Source organism: Entelurus aequoreus, linkage group LG12 (genome assembly GCF_033978785.1).
Source record: "Entelurus aequoreus isolate RoL-2023_Sb linkage group LG12, RoL_Eaeq_v1.1, whole genome shotgun sequence".
In the NCBI taxonomy this organism is placed as follows: Eukaryota; Metazoa; Chordata; class Actinopteri; order Syngnathiformes; family Syngnathidae; genus Entelurus; species Entelurus aequoreus.
Window position 1 is genome coordinate 61,060,514 of NC_084742.1, and position 23,740 is coordinate 61,084,253.

Consider the following 23,740-nt stretch of genomic DNA (forward strand, 5'->3'; position numbering starts at 1 on the left):
CCTTAATCACCGTCTGGAGGCCTACAAACATCTGAACAATTTGTTCAGTGTCCTTTTCTCTTTGGATACAGAGTCCAATGCTTCAGTCCTTCACAAGGCCAAGATTCTCACTGAATCATACCCATCTGACCTCAATGAAAGTCTTGGACAGGAGCTTATACAGTTCAAATCTTTTATACAGCTCAACAACACTGATGAGGAGAGGACCCCTTCAGGACTGCTCAAAACAATAATACATTTTGGACTACAGCCTACGTTTCCTAATACATACATTGCGCTACAGATTTTTCTCACTCTACCGGTCAGTAACTGTGAGGGAGAACGCTCATTCTCTCTTTTGTCAAGAGTAAAAAATGAGCTGCGCACAAGAATGACTCAGAAAAGATTAAATACGTTATCTCTAATGGCAATTGAGAGTGAGCTGACAAGAGAGTTGGACTTCAATGATGTGGTGGATGATTTTGCAAAATTGAAAGCACGAAAGAAACCCCTTGCTTAAAGGTGCACTGTGTAAGATTTTTAGGTTATTTCCAGAATTCACCCATTCACTAATGTTAGGCTACCTGTTTTCATGAATACTTACCACCACCATAAAATTCTAAGTATCCATTATGACTTGGAGAATTGCACTTTTGCCATTTCTGGGAAGTGTCACCTGGATTGTGAAGATAGGATTGACTTTAGGCAGAAGCTTGGTGCTTTCTCTGGCAAACTGAACCTCAAGCTTCATTCTCTGCAGCTTTGCATTCTTGTGCAGACTTTCATCCACAAGGAACTTTTCAACTTCCCCACTATCGTGAAGGGGCCATCAAAAGATTTCAGTGTGTCCAGCATGTCTAGTCTCTTACTCTCCTTTCTTTGAGCCATCTCTTGTTTCTCATCTGCCCTACTCTCGAATTTTGCCTTCATGAATTTACTCCAGTTGAGTTCAACCTCCCTTTTTGCTTGTGCTGCTGCCTTGAAACCTCTGAAGCTCCTGGCTCTTCTGTAAAATTATTGACCTATTGACTGCGTTCAGTGTGCCCAACTTCTTCAGTTTGTAGTCCACCTTGCCACATTGTCTCTCCATCCCAATGTTGTGCACAGGGGTGCCATCAATGTTACTAGCCTGTTCACTGACAGGGTCCATTGGGAAGGTCTCCTCATCCATCCTCTGCCTGGCCAGGACAGTCTTCAGATGGGGCAGCATGAGATCTGTCAGCTGCTTCACTTCATCCAAGTATTCGGCAGCCACGTCTGACACTGAGTTCAGGACATGTCCAGTGCCTGTCCAGCCACTATAGCATTCTTGGAAATGGGCTATCTTGACCTGCATGCAGCCCTTGTACCATGAACTGGCCTACACCTTTCTTTGTGGTGCTCTCCGATGCATGTTATCATTTTACCTTTCTCCTTCTCCTCAAGCTTAACCACAAATAGATACAGACTTTGAGCCTCAATTTGCTGCACAGCTGCCGTTATGCCAATGTGTTTTCCTAAGATATTATTTTATTTTTAATGATAGAAGGGAGGAAAAGGGGGCAAAAATCATGTCCGATTTAGTTTTTTGGGTGGGTTGGGGGGTTTATTTCATGATAGCTACCAACTTCCAATACATAATATCTCTCAAATGACCCAATGCACCATCACTGAAGTGGGCGTAATCATTTTCAAAAATGTTTATTTTTAGGCCATTTATCCCCTCCCCCTGTGTCTGTGTGAAACCTGTGCTTGTCAGTGTCTGTGTGGTATACCTAATAGTGTGTGTGCAGTATGTGCACTCTTCTGTACAGTACAGTGTGCATGTCTGTTCACAGTATACAGTATTTCTTGCATAGTGCGTGCGTGTGTGTGCGCCCACACGCGCGGGGGGTTGAGGGGCCAAGACCATGTCAGGCCCAGGGGGCCAAAATTTCTTAATCCGCCCCTGCATGTACGGACGTACTTTGTGGACGCCGTCTCCGCTCCACACGCTGTAAGTTTTTGCTGTCGTCCAGCATTCTGTTTTTGTTTACTTTGTAGCCAGTTCAGTTTTACTTTTGTTCTGCATAGCCATCCCTATGCTTCAGTGCCTTTTCCTAGCGGGACTTGCCTTTTGTTCATTTTTGGTTTAAGCATTACATACTTTTTACATACCAAAAAAGGTTGAAAAACACTGCACTAGACAACGGCACATTATTATAATTATTGATTTGCAAAAAATATTTTTTGGCCCAATTAGGTGAAGTTGCATCATTTCCCACGGCACACCAGACAATATCTCACGCGGCACAGTGGTTGAAAAACACTGACCTAGAGGTCAGTCCAGTACAGTAGGTGATACCCAAGTACATGTCAAACTACTTCCATAACGTAAATGACCGCCATAACCACAACACCAGGGGGAGCTCCACTAACCCTCTAACAACCAAAAAGCTGTGAAAACGATGATGCTGTGTTCCAAATTTAAGTTATTTACTGAAATTGAGTGAGCTTATGGCTTTGCACTTTGTTTGTTGTATAAACTGTACATATATTTTGCATTCTATTTTAGTTACTTTGAATTTACAACCCCCTGGCGCTGTTCTGTACTGTTTTTGTACTTATTTAGATTTTTTGTTTCTCAACGGTTTGTAAATGTTGAAATTTATAAATAAAGGTTTATAAAATAATTTTTTTTAAAATTTTTTAAATATATATATTTTTTAAATGAATAATACTAAATCGAACTTTTACTCCCTATCGTAACGTCACTTCCCCATCTCTCCCCGGAAGTCCCGCCCCCCAGCCACGGTCATTGGCTAACACCCCGTAGCCAGTGTAATATGAAAAGAAAACTGTTTCCGTTTCTCTTTCCGATGGATTTAAATGTTTGTCGTATGAAGTATGAAATGAAAATCAACCCGTATTTTAGGTGTAGTTATTATTCGTAGACACCAAAAAAGGTTGGTTTTTTTTGGCATTTTAAAATGAAATTCAATTAAAAAATAAAATAACATTTCCATTGATGTGAAGAAAATCCAATGACCAAAACATAAACCGACATTTTTTTTTTTAAATGTCAAAAAGGAGAAAGGAGATGCCGGAAAAGGAAGTGTTTTGAGCGGGACTACAAAGATGGCGCCTGGCAGCGGCGGACACGGTGATTGATGTCTGTAGTCGCTGCGCAAAAGTGAAAGTTACATTTTCGCCGAGAGGGAAGACTCAACATGCCACTGCTTGGCTGGCAAACTTGCTGTCTAGATTTCCGTGGAAGTGTCAGATGGATTTGGGATCACTTTTGCTTTGTGTTTGCGTGATGATGGCGAGTGCGCGCGCTGCAGGCGGTAAGTCACTTCATCAAGTTAGTGCTCCAACTTTTCTTCAAAACCTTTCTTTGTCATCTCCACAATACTTCCAGTCGTGTCTACTTGCTCGTCTGACTGGCGCTTTAATGACTCCAACAAAGGACTTTCCCACACGTTCACATTCAGTGCAAAACACCTGCACACTAAATACATGACAAATACATTGATTGATTGATTGATTGATTGATTGAGACTTTTATTAGTAGGTTGCACAGTGAAGTACATATTCCGTACAATTGACCACTAAATGGTAACACCCGAATACGTTTTTCAACTTGTTTAAGTCGGGGTCCACTTAAATTGATTCATGATACAGATATATACTATCATATATACTATCATCATAATACAGTCATCACACAAGATAATCACATTGAATTATTTACATTATTTACAATCAGGGGTGTGGAGGGGGTGGGGGGTAGGATATGGACAGCAAGTAGTGGACATATAGAGAGAGAGAGAGAGAAAGAGAGCGAGAGAGAGAGAGATCAGAAGGCATAAGAAAAAGTATCTGCATTTGATTGTTTACATTTGATGATTAGCAATCCGGGGAGGGTGTTAGTGTAGGGTTGTAGCTGCCTGGAGGTGAACTTTTAGTGCGGTTTTGAAGGAGGATAGAGATGCCCTTTCTTTTATACCTGTTGGGAGCGCATTCCACATTGATGTGGCATAGAAAGAGAAAGAGTTAAAGGCCTACTGAAATGAATTTTTTTTATTTAAACGGGGATAGCAGATCTATTCTATGTGTCATACTTGATCATTTCGCGATATTGCCATATTTTTGCTGAAAGGATTTAGTATAGAACAACGACGATAAAGATTGCAACTTTTGGTATCTGATAAAAAAAAAAGGCTTGCCCCTACCGGAAGTAGCGTGACGTAGTCAGTTGAACATATACGCAAAGTTCCCTATTGTTTACAATGATGGTCGCATGAAGTGAGAGAGATTCGGACCGAGAAAGCGACAATTTCCCCATTAATTTGAGCGAGGATGAAAGATTTGTGGATGAGTAAAGTGCAAGTGAAGGACTAGTGGGGAGTTGAAGCTATTCAGATAGGGAAGATGCTGTGAGAGCCGGGGGTGACCTGATATTCAGCTGGGAATGACTACAACAGTAAATAAACACAAGACATATATATACTCTATTAGCCACAACACAACCAGGCTTATATTTAATATGCCACAAATTAATCCTGCATAAAAACACCTGCGTGTTTGTTATGCTAGCTCCTAGCTCCTATGCTAGCTCCTAGCTCCATAGAACACGCCAATACAATTCAAACACCTGATCAACACACACAATCACTCAGCCCAAAAGACCGTTCGCCTAACCCAAGGTTCATAAAGCTTATATATTTTAAAAAAGTTACGTACATACGCAAAAAAAAGTTGCGCACATACGGTCAAGCGATCAAATGTTTAGAAGCCAAAGCTGCATACTCACAGTAGCACGTCTGCGTCTTTGTCATCCAAATCAAAGTAATCCTGGTAAGAGTCTGTGTTGTCCCAGTTCTCTACAGGCGTCTGTGTATTGAAGTCAAAAGTCCTCCTGGTTAGAGTCCCTGTTATCCGAGTTCTTCCATCTTGACTGCATCTTTCGGGAATGTAAACAAAGAAGCGCCGGCTGTGTACTGTTGTTGCTGACTACGTTCGAAAAATACGTCCATTTCGCACAGACAACTTTCTTCTTTGCTTGCTCAGCTTCCTTCTCCATAATGCAATGAACATGATTGCAACAGATTCACGAACACAGATGTCCAGAATACTGTGGAATTATGAAATGAAAACAGAGCTTTTTCGTATTGGCTTCAATGTGGAAGGCATACCCGTGTTCGCCGGGCTACGTCACGCGCATACGTCATCCTCAGAGGCGTTTCGAACCGGAAGTTTAGCGGCAAATTTAAAATGTCACTTTATAAGTTAACCCGGCCGTATTGGCATGTTATAATGTTAAGATTTCATCATTGATATATAAACTATCAGACTGCGTGGTCGGTAGTAGTGGGTTTCAGTAGGCCTTTAAGACCTTTGTTAGTTCGGAATCTGGGTTTAACGTGGTTAGTGGAGCTCCCCCTGGTGTTGTGGTTATGGCGGTCATTTACGTTAAGGAAGTAGTTTGACATGTACTTCGGTATCAGGGAGGTGTAGCGGATTTTATAGACTAGGCTCAGTGCAAGTTGTTTAACTCTGTCCTCCACCTTGAGCCAGCCCACTTTAGAGAAGTGGGTAGGAGTGAGGTGGGATCTGGGGTGGAGGTCTAGAAGTAACCTGACTAGCTTGTTCTGAGATGTTTGGAGTTTAGATTTGAGGGTTTTGGAGGTGCTAGGGTACCAGGAGGTGCATGCGTAATCGAAAAAGGGTCGAACGAGAGTTCCTGCCAGAATCCTCAAGGTGCTTTTGTTGACCAGAGAGGAGATTCTGTAGAGAAATCTCGTTCGTTGGTTAACCTTTCTGATTACCTTGGTTGCCATTTTATCACAGGAAAGGTTAGCCTCTAGAATGGAACCTAGGTAGGTGACCTCATCTTTCCTGGTGATAACAATTTCACCCACTTTTATGGTGAAGTCATTGACTTTCTTAAGGTTGATGTGGGACCCAAACAGGATGGATTCTGTTTTACCCAAGTGTATGGATAGCTTGTTGTCAGCGAGCCAGGTGCAAGTTCTAGATCATTTAAAGGCCTACTGAAATGAAATGTTCTTATTTAAACGGGGATAGCAGATCCATTCTATGTGTCATACTTGATCATTTTGCGATATTGCCATGTTTTTGCTGAAAGGATTTAGTAGAGAACATCGACGATAAAGTTTTGGTCGCTGTTAAAAAAGCCTTGCCTGTACCGGAAGTAGCGTGACGTCACAGGTTGAAGGGCTCCTCACATTTGCACATTGTTTACACCAGCAGCGAGAGCGATTCGGACCGAGAAAGCGACGATTACCCCATTAATTTGAGCCAGGATGAAAGATTTGTGGATGAGGAACGTGAGAGTGAAGGATTAGAGTGCAGTGCAGGATGTATCTTTTTTCGCTCTGACCGTAACTTAGGTACAAGCTGGCTCACTCTCTCCTTTTTCTATTGTGGATCACAGATTTGTATTTTAAACCACCTCGGATGCTATATCCTCTTGAAAATGAGAGTCGAGAACGCGAAATGGACATTCACAGTGACTTTTATCTCCACGACAATACATTGGCGAAGCACTTTAGCTACGGAGCTAACGTGATAGCATTGTGCTTAAATGCAGATAGAAACAAAAGAAATAAGCCCCTGACTGGAAGGATAGACAGAAGATCAACAATACTACCAAACTCTGGACCTGTAACCACTTGGTTAATACTGTACCGCCTGGCGAAGCCTAGCAATGCTGTTGCTAACGACGCCATTGAAGCTAACTTAGCTACGGGACCTCAACAGAGCTATGCTAAAAACATTAGCTCTCCACCTACGCCAGCCAGCCCTCATCTGCTCATCACGACCCGTGCTCACCTGCGTTCCAGCGATCAACGGCGCGACGAAGGACTTCACCCGATCATCGATGCGGTCGGCGGCCCGGAGACGGAGGAAGTCAACCCAGACAGGTGAGGACAGCAGCGCGGCGGCGGGCGTTGTAGCTTTCGACGACACCCCGGCCGCCATCAGAGTCGGCAAGAAACATATATTTCCCCAAAGTTACGTACGTGACATGCACATAGCGCCACGCACGTACGGGCAAGCGATCAAATGGTTGGAAGCGCGTCTGCTATCCAAGTCAAAGTCCTCCTGGTTGTGTTGCTGCCGCCAGCCGCTAATACACCGATCCCACCTACAGCTTTCTTCTTTGCTGTCTCCATTGTTAATTGGACAAATTGCAAAAGATTCACCAACACAGATGTCCAGAATACTGTGGAATTTTGCGATGAAAGCAGAGCTGTTTGTATTGGGATACAATGTGTCCCAATACTTCCGCTTCAACCCTTGACGTCACGCACAAACGTCATCATACATAGACGTTTTCAGCCGGAAGTTTCCCGGGAAATTTAAAATTGCACTTTATAAGTTAACCCGGCTGTATTGGCATGTGTTGCAATGTTAAGATTTCATCATTGATATATAAACTATCAGACTGCGTGGTCGGTAGTAGTGGCTTTCAGTAGGCCTTTAAGGTCTTTATTATTTACATTCTCGCACAGGTCACAACCTGAAACTAACTTGCTGTTGGAATTCAGCTTGTGCTGCAGGTGTGAATATTGATGTCAAACTCACCAGGTAAACAAAACTACTCTGGAAGTCAACATTTCTTCTAAGCATGGCATTAGAACACAGGTGACCAAAGTGCAGCCCGGGGGGGCATTTGTGGCCCGCTGCTAATAAGAATGATAATAATAGATTTTATTTGTAAAAGCATTTTACATTGAACAAACGACCTCAAAGTGCTACAGTGCATTTAAAAAACAAAAACAAAACAAAACAACAACGCTAAAACCACAAATAGCTGCCCCCAACAAGTAAAATAAATAGTAAAAACATTAAAACTAGAACTAGCACACATATATCTTAAAAAAAAAGGCTTTTTTAAAAAGAAGGGTTTTAAGCCTTTTCTAAAAGCATCCACAGTCTGTGGTGCCCTAAGGTGGTCAGGGAAATTGTTCCACAGACTGGGAGTGGCGGAGCAGAAAGCCCGGTCTCCCATAGACCTAGAGATTCAAGCAATGAAAGTAAAAAAATATGACTTATTTATAACATTTTTATAAGTGGGGCCCTTTTGAATCCCCCAAAATTTTGTTGGATTTTTTCAATTTAAACTGTCACTGCTAAAAATAATAATAATAATAATTAATAAAATCAACAATGAATTATTGACTGATTACTTCACATCTAATATTCAACTAAGAATTGTTTTGGTGGGGGAAATATTGCATATTTTGTGTGTTTGCCAAAAAAAACCCAATGTTTTTGTTGACAAAAGGGGCATAAAACAAAAAACCGGGAAAATAAAAATAAAACCTTGTAATCCATGGATAGATCTGAAGTTGATCTAAGCAATGAAAGTAAAAAATATGGCTTATTTACAAAATGTTTTATAAGTAAGGCACTTTTGGATCCCCAAGAATTTTAGTGGTATTTTTTAAAAACTGTCATTGCTAAAAAAAAAAAAAAAAAAAAAAAAAAATCAACCTTGTAATGAATTATCGACTGATTACTTCACATCAAATATTCCAATAAGACATTTTTTTTTGGGGGGGGGGAATAAAGACAAGTTTTCTTTGACAAAAAGTGCATTAAACAAACAAAAAAACATTAAAAACTTATAATGGCTGAATAGATTTAAAGTTGATCTAGAGATTTAAGCGATGAATGTAAAAATAATTGTCTGACTTATTTTTTAACATTTTTATAAGTGGGGCTATTTTTGTATCCCCAATAATTTTAGTGGGATTTTTTTACATTTAAACTGTTACTGCTAAAAATAATAATAATAATAATAATAATAATAATAATTAAAATCAACAATGAATTATCGACTGATTATTTCGCATCTAATATTCCACTAAGAATGGTTTTGGCGGGGGAAATATTGCATATTTTGTGTGTTTGCAATAAAAAACTGGGTTTTTGACAAATAGGGCATAAAACATCCATCCATTTTCTACTGCTTGTCCCTCTCGAGGTCGCCGGGGGCCGGAGCCCATCCCAGCCGCACTGGGATACACCCTGGACAAATGGCCACCTCATCGTACAAAATAATAATTAAAATGTGATATCAACAAATAAACGTGGTGAAGTTGATCTAGAGAGTTAAGCGTTGACTATCAAAATAAAATATATGACTTATCTTTAACCTTTTAATGAGTGGGACACGGTACCAACCTTGACGGGAGGCGTAAAGGTCAAGAAAAAAATGTATATACTGTATTTGTTTTGAGAATTAAACATATCAAAATGCTTTATTGTTCAGTGTGTGGCCCCCAGGGGACAAAGTCTGCATTAGAAGATTGTACAGGTGCACATTTGCAAATATTGTTTTTCAAATGTCACGTTACCTGTGTCATTTAAACTCATCTTGTAAAAATATGTTATTGATGCATCACTCATTGTTGTATATGAATGCAGTTTTACATTTCTTTTCCTTTCACTAAATCAGTCTTTCTCACTTGCAACTTTTCAAAACAGTGCATTTGTAATAAGAAACAGTTAAATCAATGTTTAGTATGTTATATTAAATGTGTGCAAAACTGCAACTTGAGTGCCCTAAAATAAATAAAATCTTAGAAGTGTCTGCATGACTTCATTTACAAGAAATACATCGATTATTGACGTTGACTAATCGATTCTATAATCGTCCATGTCCGAATTGTGATTAATCTAAAAATGGATGATTCCCCCACCTCTAGTTTGAACATAGTTATGTGTGTGAAACGTCAAAGAATAATAGATTTACATGAAACTAGTATTTTTGTGTTTATGGACATGTTTGACACACAGAAATACAAATCAAATGTTCTTTTTCCCCCCAAAAAAGACATGTCAGTGAAATAAGTACAGGCTAATATTGATATCAAGCCACAGACAACTGCGCTTCTGAATGGTGCCGCAATACACCAAAGCAAACAAAAGGCTCATCAATCATCCACAATTCAACCACGTCTCGCAGGCATAAAATGTCAGCATGCGAGTATAGGAGATGTTAGCATACTTCCAAGATGGCACACAGTATCAAAAATCGTGATTTTTAGGTGTAAACATACAACATTAGTTAAAAAGCTATCATAAAACGTTAGCATGCTAATATAAGGCCCCAGTATCGGAAATGAAGTTTTTTTTAGGTTTCAACATACAAAATTATCTAAAAAGCTAGCAAAAATGCTAGCATGCTAACATTCTCACAAGTATGCTAACAGTTAATGTGGTCAACAGCACCGAGTATCACAAACCCTGATTTTAAGGTTGAAACATACAAAATGAGCTAGAAAGCAGGCCTATAACGTTAGCACACTAATATAGGAGATGTTAGCATACTTCCAAGAAGGCGCCCAATCTAAAAAGTCAAGGTTTTTTTAGGTTGAAACATACAAAATGAGCTAGAAAACAGGCCTATAACATTAGCACGCTAATATAGGAGATGTTGGCATACTTCCAAGAAGGCGCCCGGTCTAAAAAGTCCATTTTTTTTTAGGTTGAAACATAGAAAATGAGCTAGAAAGCAGGCCTATGTAGGAGATGTTAGCATACTTCCAAGATGTCCTCAAAAGTTGACAGTTGTGCAGCATGTCAATGCTCCGCAGCAGCAGGCCCATAATAACGGCGTGAGGGTCGCTGCTCTTGCTAACCGTACTGGAGCACCATCTTTCAACCAGGTGCCATCTCTTCCAGGTGAACAGGAATGCCCGTGCTCAGGAATCCTCCCGTTGCCTCTGACTGAGCCTCCCGACTGCCAGCACAACAACAAAACCTTCCGCTACACCTGTGTCAAAGGTTATGTGCGGAAGGCGGGGACGTCCAACCTCATCAACTGCCGAGAGGGTTCTCGATGGACCAAGGCCTCTCTCACATGTATACGTAAGTCTGTATTCACCATGGTCCATCACCACTCTCACATGTATACGTAAGTCTGTATTCACCATGGTCCATCACCACTCTCACATGTATACGTAAGTCTGTATTCACCATGGTCCATCGCCACTCTCACATGTATACGTAAGTCTGTATTCACCATGGTCCATCGCCACTCTCACATGTATACGTAAGTCTGTATTCACCATGGTCCATCGCCACTCTCACATGTATACGTAAGTCTGTATTCACCATGGTCCATCGCCACTCTTACATGTATACGTAAGTCTGTATTCACCATGGTCCATCGCCTCTCTCACATGTATACGTAAGTCTGTATTCACCATGGTCCATCGCCATTCTCACATGTATACGTAAGTCTGTATTCACCATGGTCCATCGCCTCTCTCACATGTATACGTAAGTCTGTATTCACCATGGTCCATCGCCTCTCTCACATGTATACGTAAGTCTGTATTCACCATGGTCCATCGCCACTCTCACATTATTACGTAATTCTGTATTCACCATGGTCCATCGCCTCTCTCACATGTATACGTAAGTCTGTATTCACCATGGTCCATCGCCACTCTCACATGTATACGTAAGTCTGTATTCACCATGGTTCATCGCCACTCTCACATGTATACGTAAGTCTGTATTCACTATGGTCCATGGCCTCTCTCACATGTATACGTAAGTCTGTATTCACTATGGTCCATGGCCTCTCTCACATGTATACGTAATTCTGTATTCACCATGGTCCATCGCCTCTCTCACATGTATACGTAAGTCTGTATTCACCATGGTCCATCGCCTCTCTCACATGTATACGTAAGTCTGTATTCACCATGGTCCATGGCCTCTCTCACATGTATACGTAAGTCTGTATTCACCATGGTCCATCACCATTCTCACATGTATACGTAAGTCTGTATTCACCATGGTCCATCACCATTCTCACATGTATACGTAAGTCTGTATTCACCATGGTCCATCACCATTCTCACATGTATACGTAAGTCTGTATTCACCATGGTCCATCGCCACTCTCACATGTATACATAAGTCTATATTCACCATGGTCCATTGCCTCTCTCACATGTATACGTAAGTCTGTATTCACCATGGTCCATCGCCACTCTCACATGTATACGTAAGTCTGTATTCACCATGGTCCATCGCCACTCTCACATGTATACGTAAGTCTGTATTCACCATGGTCCATCGCCACTCTCACATGTATACGTAAGTCTATATTCACCACGGTCCATCGCCTCTCTCACATGTATACGTAAGTCTGTATTCACCATGGTCCATCGCCACTCTCACATGTATACGTAAGTCTGTATTCACCATGGTCCATCGCCACTCTCACATGTATACGTAAGTCTGTATTCACCATGGTCCATCGCCACTCTCACATTATTACGTAATTCTGTATTCACCATGGTCCATCGCCACTCTCACATGTATACGTAAGTCTGTATTCACCATGGTCAATCGCTTCTCTCACATGTATACGTAAGTCTGTATTCACCATGGTCCATCGCCACTCTCACATGTATACGTAAGTCTGTATTCACCATGGTCCATCGCCTCTCTCACATGTATACGTAAGTCTGTATTCACCATGGTCCATCGCCTCTCTCACATGTATACGTAAGTCTGTATTCACCATGGTCCATCGCCACTCTCACATGTATACATAAGTCTATATTCACCATGGTCCATCGCCTCTCTCACATGTATACGTAAGTCTGTATTCACCATGGTCCATCGCCACTCTCACATGTATACGTAAGTCTGTATTCACCATGGTCCATCACCATTCTCACATGTATACGTAAGTCTGTATTCACCATGGTCCATCGCCACTCTCACATGTATACATAAGTCTATATTCACCATGGTCCATCGCCTCTCTCACATGTATACGTAAGTCTGTATTCACCATGGTCCATCGCCACTCTCACATGTATACGTAAGTCTGTATTCACCATGGTCCATCGCCTCTCTCACATGTATACGTAAGTCTATATTCACCATGGTCAATCGCTTCTCTCACATGTATACGTAAGTCTGTATTCACCATGGTCCATCGCCTCTCTCACATGTATACGTAAGTCTGTATTCACCATGGTCCATCGCCTCTCTCACATGTATACGTAAGTCTGTATTCACCATGGTCCATCGCCACTATCACATGTATACGTAAGTCTGTATTCACCATGGTCCATCGCCTCTCTCACATGTATACGTAAGTCTGTATTCACCATGGTCCAATGCCACTCTCACATGTATACGTAAGTCTGTATTCACCATGGTCCATCGCCTCTCTCACATGTATACGTAAGTCTATATTCACCATGGTCAATCGCTTCTCTCACATGTATACGTAAGTCTGTATTCACCATGGTCCATCGCCACTCTCACATGTATACGTAAGTCTGTATTCACCATGGTCCATCGCCTCTCTCACATGTATACGTAAGTCTGTATTCACCATGGTCCATCGCCTCTCTCACATGTATACGTAAGTCTGTATTCACCATGGTCCATCGCCTCTCTCACATGTATACGTAAGTCTGTATTCACCATGGTCCATCGCCTCTCTCACATGTATACGTAAGTCTGTATTCACCATGGTCCATCGCCTCTCTCACATGTATACGTAAGTCTGTATTCACCATGGTCCATCGCCTCTCTCACATGTATACGTAAGTCTGTATTCACCATGGTCCATCGCCTCTCTCACATGTATACGTAAGTCTGTATTCACCATGGTCCATCGCCACTCTCACATGTATACGTAAGTCTGTATTCACCATGGTCCATCGCCACTCTCACATGTATACGTAAGTCTGTATTCACCATGGTCCATCGCCACTCTCACATGTATACGTAAGTCTGTATTCACCATGGTCCATCACCTCTCTCACATGTATACGTAAGTCTATATTCACCATGGTCCATCGCCTGTCTCACATGTATACGTAAGTCTGTATTCACCATGGTCCATCGCCACTCTCACATGTATACGTAAGTCTGTATTCACTATGGTCCATGGCCTCTCTCACATGTATACGTAATTCTGTATTCACCATGGTCCATCGCCACTCTCACATGTATACGTAAGTCTGTATTCACCATGGTCCATCGCCACTCTCACATGTATACATAAGTCTGTATTCACCATGGTCCATCGCCACTCTCACATGTATACGTAAGTCTGTATTCACCATGGTCCATCGCCACTCTCACATGTATACGTAAGTCTGTATTCACCATGGTCCATCGCCTCTCTCACATGTATACGTAAGTCTGTATTCACCATGGTCCATCGTCTCTCTCACATGTATACGTAAGTCTGTATTCACCATGGTCCATCGCCTCTCTCACATGTATACGTAAGTCTGTATTCACCATGGTCCATGGCCTCTCTCACATCTATACGTAAGTCTGTATTCACCATGGTCCATCGCCACTCTCACATGTATACGTAATTCTGTATTCACCATGGTCCATCGCCACTCTCACATGTATACGTAAGTCTGTATTCACCATGGTCCATCGCCACTCTCACATGTATACATAAGTCTGTATTCACCATGGTCCATCGCCACTCTCACATGTATACGTAAGTCTGTATTCACCATGGTCCATCGCCACTCTCACATGTATACGTAAGTCTGTATTCACCATGGTCCATCGCCTCTCTCACATGTATACGTAAGTCTGTATTCACCATGGTCCATCGTCTCTCTCACATGTATACGTAAGTCTGTATTCACCATGGTCCATCGCCTCTCTCACATGTATACGTAAGTCTGTATTCACCATGGTCCATGGCCTCTCTCACATCTATACGTAAGTCTGTATTCACCATGGTCCATCGCCACTCTCACATGTATACGTAATTCTGTATTCACCATGGTCCATCGCCACTCTCACATGTATACGTAAGTCTGTATTCACCATGGTCCATCGCCTCTCTCACATGTATACGTAAGTCTATATTCACCTTGGTCAATCGCCACTCTCACATGTATACGTAAGTCTGTATTCACCATGGTCAATCGCCTCTCTCACATGTATACGTAAGTCTGTATTCACCATGATCCATCGCCTCTCTCACATGTATACGTAAGTCTGTATGTATGTATGTATCATCTGTGTATTCAACAACCAGCTTGATGTACGCTTTTCTACTTCCTCTTTCCTTTGTCTATCGGGTTACATCGTGGTTATCTCTGTCTATGCATACTAGGGTTGTCCCCATACCAATATTTTGGTACCGGTACCAAAATGTATTCCGATACTTTTCTAAATAAAGGGGAGCACAAAAAATGTCATTATTGTCTTTATTGTAACAAAAAATGTTAGTGTACATGAAACATATGTTTATTATTGTCATTTAGTCCTTAAATAAAATAGTGAACATACTAGACAACTTGTCTTTTAGTAGTAAGTAAACAAACAAAGACTCCTAATTAGTCTGCTGACATATGCAGTAACATATTGTGTCATTTATCTACCTATTTTTTTGTACACATTATGAGGGACAAACTTTAAAAATGGATTATTAATCTACTTGTTCATTTACTGTTAATATCTGCTTATTTTTTGTTTTAACATGTTCTATCTACACTTCTGTTAAAATGTAATAATCACTTATTCTTCTCTTCTTTGATACTTCACATTAGTTTTGGATGATACCACACATTTAGGTATCGATCCGATACCAAGTAGTTACAGAATCATACATTGGTCATATTCAAAGTCCAGGGACATATTTACTGACTTTATAAACATAATATGAATTTTAAAAAAAGGAAAAACGATTTTGTGATGATAAATATGTGATATCGATGTAATCATAGTAGTATCGACTAGATACGCTCTTGTACTTGGTATCATTACAGTGGATGTCAGGTGTAGATCCACCCATGGCATTTGTTTACATTGTAACACCAGTGAGCTATTGTATCCTCCTACGGTGTGTAGTGACGCATGTTTAGCTATTCCTGGTCCTCCAGTGATAATGTTACTTGTAAGAAACTTTAATTGTCGCCATGGAGGCCAGGATTAGTGATTTAGAAGTAGCTAAAACACTGTGGATGGATGTTAGCTGCTAGCTAGCTAGCCATGTCTCTTCCTGAGGGTGTTTCAGTGTTATAACTTCACCTTTATCTTTACTTTTTACACCAAAATGCGTCCATTCTCCCTTTTCTGTCTACACACTGTGTCTGCTTGTAAGTACTCTGGTGTGTGCGCTGCCCAACATGCTCCTCTGCTCGTAAAACCAGCAATGTCACCACGTGAAAAGGGGGGGAGGGTAGTACTGAATATGATTCATTAGTATCGCGGTACTTTTCTCGTACCGGTGTACCGTACAACGCTAATGCATACTAATAATTCTGTGCTTTTCAGCCGACCCTAAGGCCACACCCCAAGGCGACCCTAAGGCCACACCTCGGGGCGATCCTAAAGCCACACCCCAAGGCGACCCTAAGGCCACACCCCAAGGCGACCATAAGGCCACACCCCAAGGCGACCCTAAGGCCACACCCCAAGGCGACCCTAAGGCCACACCTCAAGGCGATCCTAAAGCCACACCCCAAGGCGACCCTAAGGCCACACCCCAAGGCGACCCTAAGGCCACACCCCAAGGCGACCCTACGGCCACACCCCAAGGCGACCCTAAGACCACACCCAAAGCCCCCAACATCACCCAAGCAGGTGAGTGTCCTTGCCTAATTAAAGAATATATATTGTATTACAGTATAGTCCAGTGGTCCTCCAACTGATTTCACCAAGTTCCAAACACTCGACTCTCCAACTACCACCATGATAACAACATTAAATACAGTAGTGTAGTAGACCTAAGTATTCATTAAGTACCACCATGATGACAACATTAAATACAGTAGTGTAGTAGACCTAAGTATTCATTAAGTACCACCATAATGACAACATTAAATACAGTAGTGTAGTAGACCTAAGTATTCATTAAGTACCACCATAATGACAACATTAAATACAGTAGTGTAGTAGACCTAAGTATTCATTAAGTACCACCATAATGACAACATTAAATACAGTAGTGTAGTAGACCTAAGTATTCATTAAGTACCACCATAATGACAACATTAAATACAGTAGTGTAGTAGACCTAAGTATTCATTAAGTACCACCATGATGACAACATTAAATACAGCAGTGTAGTAGACCTAAGTATTCATTAAGTACCACCATGATGACAACATTAAATACAGTAGTGTAGTAGACCTAAGTATTCATTAAGTACCACCATGGTGACAACATTAAATACAGTAGTGTAGTAGACCTAAGTATTCATTAAGTACCACCATGGTGACAACATTAAATACAGTAGTGTAGTAGACCTAAGTATTCATTAAGTACCACCATGATGACAACATTAAATACAGTAGTGTAGTAGACCTAAGTATTCATTAAGTACCACCATGATGACAACATTAAATACAGTAGTGTAGTAGACCTAAGTATTCATTAAGTACCACCATGGTGACAACATTAAATACAGTAGTGTAGTAGACCTAAGTATTCATTAAGTACCACCATGGTGACAACATTAAATACAGTAGTGTAGTGGACCTAAGTATTCATTAAGTACCACCATAATAACAACATTAAATACAGTAGTGTAGTAGACCTAAGTATTCATTAAGTACCACCATGATGACAACATTAAATACAGTAGTGTAGTAGACCTAAGTATTCATTAAGTACCACCATAATGACAACATTAAATACAGTAGTGTAGTAGACCTAAGTATTCATTAAGTACCACCATGATGACAACATTAAATACAGTAGTGTAGTAGACCTAAGTATTCATTAAGTACCACCATGATGACATTAAATACAGTAGTGTAGTAGACCTAAGTATTCATTAAGTACCACCATGATGACAACATTAAATACAGTAGTGTAGTAGACCTAAGTATTCATTAAGTACCACCATGATGACAACATTAAATACAGCAGTCTAGTAGACCTAAGTATTCATTAAGTACCACCATGATGACAACATTAAATACAGCAGTGTAGTAGACCTAAGTATTCATTAAGTACCACCATAATGACAAGATTAAATACAGTAGTGTAGTAGACCTAAGTATTCATTAAGTACCACCATGATGACAACATTAAATACAGTAGTGTAGTAGACCTAAGTATTCATTAAGTACCACCATAATAACAACATTAAATACAGTAGTGTAGTAGACCTAAGTATTCATTAAGTACCACCATGATGACAACATTAAATACAGTAGTGTAGTAGACCTAAGTATTCATTAAGTACCACCATGATGACAACATTAAATACAGTAGTGTAGTAGACCTAAGTATTCATTAAGTACCACCATGATGACATTAAATACAGTAGTGTAGTAGACCTAAGTATTCATTAAGTACCACCATGATGACAACATTAAATACAGCAGTGTAGTAGACCTAAGTATTCATTAAGTACCACCATGATGACAACATTAAATACAGTAGTGTAGAAGACCTAAGTATTCATTAAGTACCACCATGACAACATTAAATACAGCAGTGTAGTAGACCTAAGTATTCATTAAGTACCACAATAATGACAACATTAAATACAGTAGTGTAGTAGACCTAAGTATTCATTAAGTACCACCATGATGACAACATTAAATACAGTAGTGTATTAGACCTAAGTATTCATTAAGTACCACCATGATGACAACATTAAATACAGCAGTGTAGTAGACCTAAGTATTCATTAAGTACCACCATGATGACAACATTAAATACAGCAGTGTAGTAGACCTGAGTATTCATTAAGTACCACCATAATGACAACATTAAATACAGTAGTGTAGTAGACCTAAGTATTCATTAAGTACCACCATGATGACAACATTAAATACAGTAGTGTAGTAGACCTAAGTATTCATTAAGTACCACCATGATGACAACATTAAATACAGCAGTGTAGTAGACCTAAGTATTCATTAAGTACCACCATAATGACAACATTAAATACAGTAGTGTAGTAGACCTAAGTATTCATTAAGTACCACCATGATGACAACATTAAATACAGTAGTGTAGTAGACCTAAGTATTCATTAAGTACCACCATGATGACAACATTAAATACAGTAGTGTAGTAGACCTAAGTATTCATTAAGTACCACCATAATAACAACATTAAATACAGTAGTGTAGTAGACCTAAGTATTCATTAAGTACCACCATGATGACAACATTAAATACAGCAGTGTAGTAGACCTAAGTATTCATTAAGTACCACCATGATGACAACATTAAATACAGTAGTGTAGTAGACCTAAGTATTCATTAAGTACCACCATGATGACAACATTAAATACAGTAGTGTAGTAGACCTAAGTATTCATTAAGTACCACCATGATGACAACATTAAATACAGTAGTGTAGTAGACCTAAGTATTCATTAAGTACCACCATGATGACATTAAATACAGTAGTGTAGTAGACCTAAGTATTCATTAAGTACCACCATGATGACAACATTAAATACAGTAGTGTAGTAGACCTAAGTATTCATTAAGTACCACCATGATGACAACATTAAATACAGTAGTGTAGTAGACCTAAGTATTCATTAAGTACCACCATGATGACAACATTAAATACAGCAGTGTAGTAGACCTAAGTATTCATTAAGTACCACCATGATGACAACATTAAATACAGTAGTGTAGTAGACCTAAGTATTCATTAAGTACCACCATGGTGACAACATTAAATACAGTAGTGTAGTAGACCTAAGTATTCATTAAGTACCACCATGGTGACAACATTAAATACAGTAGTGTAGTAGACCTAAGTATTCATTAAGTACCACCATGATGACAACATTAAATACAGTAGTGTAGTAGACCTAAGTATTCATTAAGTACCACCATAATGACAACATTAAATACAGTAGTGTAGTAGACCTAAGTATTCATTAAGTACCACCATAATGACAACATTAAATACAGTAGTGTAGTAGACCTAAGTATTCATTAAGTACCACCATGATGACAACATTAAATACAGTAGTGTAGTAGACCTAAGTATTCATTAAGTATCACCATGATGACATTAAATACAGTAGTGTAGTAGACCTAAGTATTCATTAAGTACCACCATGATGACAACATTAAATACAGCAGTGTAGTAGACCTAAGTATTCATTAAGTACCACCATGATGACAACATTAAATACAGTAGTGTAGTAGACCTAAGTATTCATTAAGTACCACCATGACAACATTAAATACAGCAGTGTAGTAGACCTAAGTATTCATTAAGTACCACCATAATGACAACATTAAATACAGTAGTGTAGTAGACCTAAGTATTCATTAAGTACCACAATAATGACAACATTAAATACAGTAGTGTAGTAGACCTAAGTATTCATTAAGTACCACCATGATGACAACATTAAATACAGTAGTGTATTAGACCTAAGTATTCATTAAGTACCACCATGATGACAACATTAAATACAGCAGTGTAGTAGACCTAAGTATTCATTAAGTACCAGTGACACCATGATGACAACATTAAATACAGCAGTGTAGTAGACCTGAGTATTCATTAAGTACCACCATAATGACAACATTAAATACAGTAGTGTAGTAGACCTAAGTATTCATTAAGTACCACCATGATGACAACATTAAATACAGCAGTGTAGTAGACCTAAGTATTCATTAAGTACCACCATGATGACAACATTAAATACAGTAGTGTAGTAGACCTAAGTATTCATTAAGTACCACCATGATGACAACATTAAATACAGTAGTGTAGTAGACCTAAGTATTCATTAAGTACCACCATGATGACAACATTAAATACAGCAGTGTAGTAGACCTAAGTATTCATTAAGTACCACCATGATGACAACATTAAATACAGCAGTGTAGTAGACCTAAGTATTCATTAAGTACCACCATGATGACAACATTAAATACAGCAGTGTAGTAGACCTAAGTATTCATTAAGTACCACCATGATGACAACATTAAATACAGTAGTGTAGTAGACCTAAGTATTCATTAAGTACCACCATGATGACAACATTAAATACAGCAGTGTAGTAGACCTAAGTATTCATTAAGTACCACCATGATGACAACATTAAATACAGTAGTGTAGTAGACCTAAGTATTCATTAAGTACCACCATGATGACAACATTAAATACAGTAGTGTAGTAGACCTAAGTATTCATTAAGTACCACCATAATGACAACATTAAATACAGTAGTGTAGTAGACCTAAGTATTCATTAAGTACCACCATAATGACAACATTAAATACAGTAGTGTAGTAGACCTAAGTATTCATTAAGTACCACCATGATGACAACATTAAATACAGTAGTGTAGTAGACCTAAGTATTCATTAAGTATCACCATGATGACATTAAATACAGTAGTGTAGTAGACCTAAGTATTCATTAAGTACCACCATGATGACAACATTAAATACAGCAGTGTAGTAGACCTAAGTATTCATTAAGTACCACCATGATGACAACATTAAATACAGTAGTGTAGTAGACCTAAGTATTCATTAAGTACCACCATGACAACATTAAATACAGCAGTGTAGTAGACCTAAGTATTCATTAAGTACCACCATAATGACAACATTAAATACAGTAGTGTAGTAGACCTAAGTATTCATTAAGTACCACAATAATGACAACATTAAATACAGTAGTGTAGTAGACCTAAGTATTCATTAAGTACCACCATGATGACAACATTAAATACAGTAGTGTATTAGACCTAAGTATTCATTAAGTACCACCATGATGACAACATTAAATACAGCAGTGTAGTAGACCTAAGTATTCATTAAGTACCAGTGACACCATGATGACAACATTAAATACAGCAGTGTAGTAGACCTGAGTATTCATTAAGTACCACCATAATGACAACATTAAATACAGTAGTGTAGTAGACCTAAGTATTCATTAAGTACCACCATGATGACAACATTAAATACAGCAGTGTAGTAGACCTAAGTATTCATTAAGTACCACCATGATGACAACATTAAATACAGTAGTGTAGTAGACCTAAGTATTCATTAAGTACCACCATGATGACAACATTAAATACAGTAGTGTAGTAGACCTAAGTATTCATTAAGTACCACCATGATGACAACATTAAATACAGCAGTGTAGTAGACCTAAGTATTCATTAAGTACCACCATGATGACAACATTAAATACAGCAGTGTAGTAGACCTAAGTACTACCATAATGACAACATTAAATACAGTAGTGTAGTAGACCTAAGTATTAATTAAGTACCACCATGATGACAACATTAAATACAGTAGTGTAGTAGACCTAAGTATTCATTAAGTACCACCATAATAACAACATTAAATACAGTAGTGTAGTAGACCTAAGTATTCATTAAGTACCACCATAATGACAACATTAAATACAGTAGTGTAGTAGACCTAAGTATTCATTAAGTACCACCATAATGACAACATTAAATACAGTAGTGTAGTAGACCTAAGTATTCATTAAGTACCACCATAATGACAACATTACACACACACCAGAGCAAAGAGGAGAGGTGTCTATCCTCCTCTACCGCCTCCCCCTCCATTCTGAATGCGTGTGAAGATCCCTCCCCCACATCCCCCAAGCCATCCACGTCTCCATCTTTCTCCCTCCCTCAAGTAAACCTTTCTCCCCCCTTCTCCCCCTTGGAGTTCCGGGAGCTACCCCCACTCACGCCCCGCCCTACTCCGATTTTTACCCCCTAGATCATCGCTCACCTCCACCACCCCCCCTCCACGAAGGCATGCTCCACAACCCCCCAGCCATACTTCACCCTTCTCACGCCAACCCCTTACACGCCCTCAACGTCCACCTTCAGTAGTTCGTCCCAGCTCTGACGCTGCTCACTCCCGCTCCCCCTTACGGCAAACCCCGCCTCGCCCTGACAGCAGTCCTGAATACTTCTGATACAGAAAAGGGTTCAGCAGTAGACCACATTATCAGCTGGGCCCCAAGGTTGTCTACATCAAATCATGGCACCTTCTACATTCCTGTTGTGACAAACATTGGGAAATTTAGCCACTCTGCTAACCTAAACAATCTCATTCCTATTCTCTCCAAATCAAAGCCAACATGGAAGCCTGTCAATAACACCATCAGGATGGGTCTGCTCAATGTCAGGTCTCTGAATAGCAAATCATTTTTAGTCAATGATTTTATTACCACTTCTAAACTTGACTTTATGTTTTTAACTGAAACATGGCTGGAACAAAATAACAGTGCAAGCATTCTGATGGAGACAGCAGCCCCCAACTATAACTTCATTGATATATGTAGATCGGGGAAAAGAGGTGCTGCCATATTTAAAAACATGTTTCAGGGGAAACAGATGTCACTCGGTGATTTGACATCATTTGAATACCTGTGTGCTGTGTTGAAATGCTCTCACAAAATTCTCTTGTTAATTATCTACAGGCCACCTAAATATTCTGCACATTTTTTCGATGATTTTACTGAATTATTGTCTAGCATCTCCACTGACTTTGACTGCCTGGTTATAACTGGTGATTTTAATTTTCATATTGACGATTTCAATGACAAGAGCGCAAAATAACTTTTTACTATTTTAGACACATTTGAACTGTCTCAACATGTGAAAGAGGCTACTCATTGTAAGGGACACACTCTGGACCTGATTATCACAAACGGTCTCAATGTTTCTGATGTTCTTGTGATTGATCCTTCATTGTCTGATCATTTCTGTGTTTTCTTTAATATTTCTGTAATTCCGGACACACAAACAGAA

The 23,740-nt window shown here is 39.6% G+C and overlaps 1 protein-coding gene across 4 annotated transcripts in view; it reads left to right on the plus strand.

Moving 5' to 3' along the window:
- Positions 1–2,828: 2,828 nt before the first annotated feature.
- The window catches only part of il15ra (interleukin 15 receptor subunit alpha), a 43,380-nt gene continuing 22,468 nt past the window's right edge, over positions 2,829–23,740 (plus strand). For 2 of the 4 annotated variants that reach the window (XM_062067096.1, XM_062067095.1), the window contains exons 1-4: positions 2,829–2,903; positions 3,028–3,284; positions 10,660–10,845; positions 16,273–16,581. In XM_062067096.1, the coding sequence (XP_061923080.1) occupies positions 3,221–3,284; positions 10,660–10,845; positions 16,273–16,581 (559 nt within the window). In that variant the 5' untranslated portion in view covers positions 2,829–2,903; positions 3,028–3,220. Of the gene's footprint in view, positions 2,904–3,027; positions 3,285–6,811; positions 6,888–10,659; positions 10,846–16,272; positions 16,582–23,740 lie in introns of those variants that run through there. The other 2 variants (XM_062067098.1, XM_062067097.1) reach the window with 2 other exon arrangements.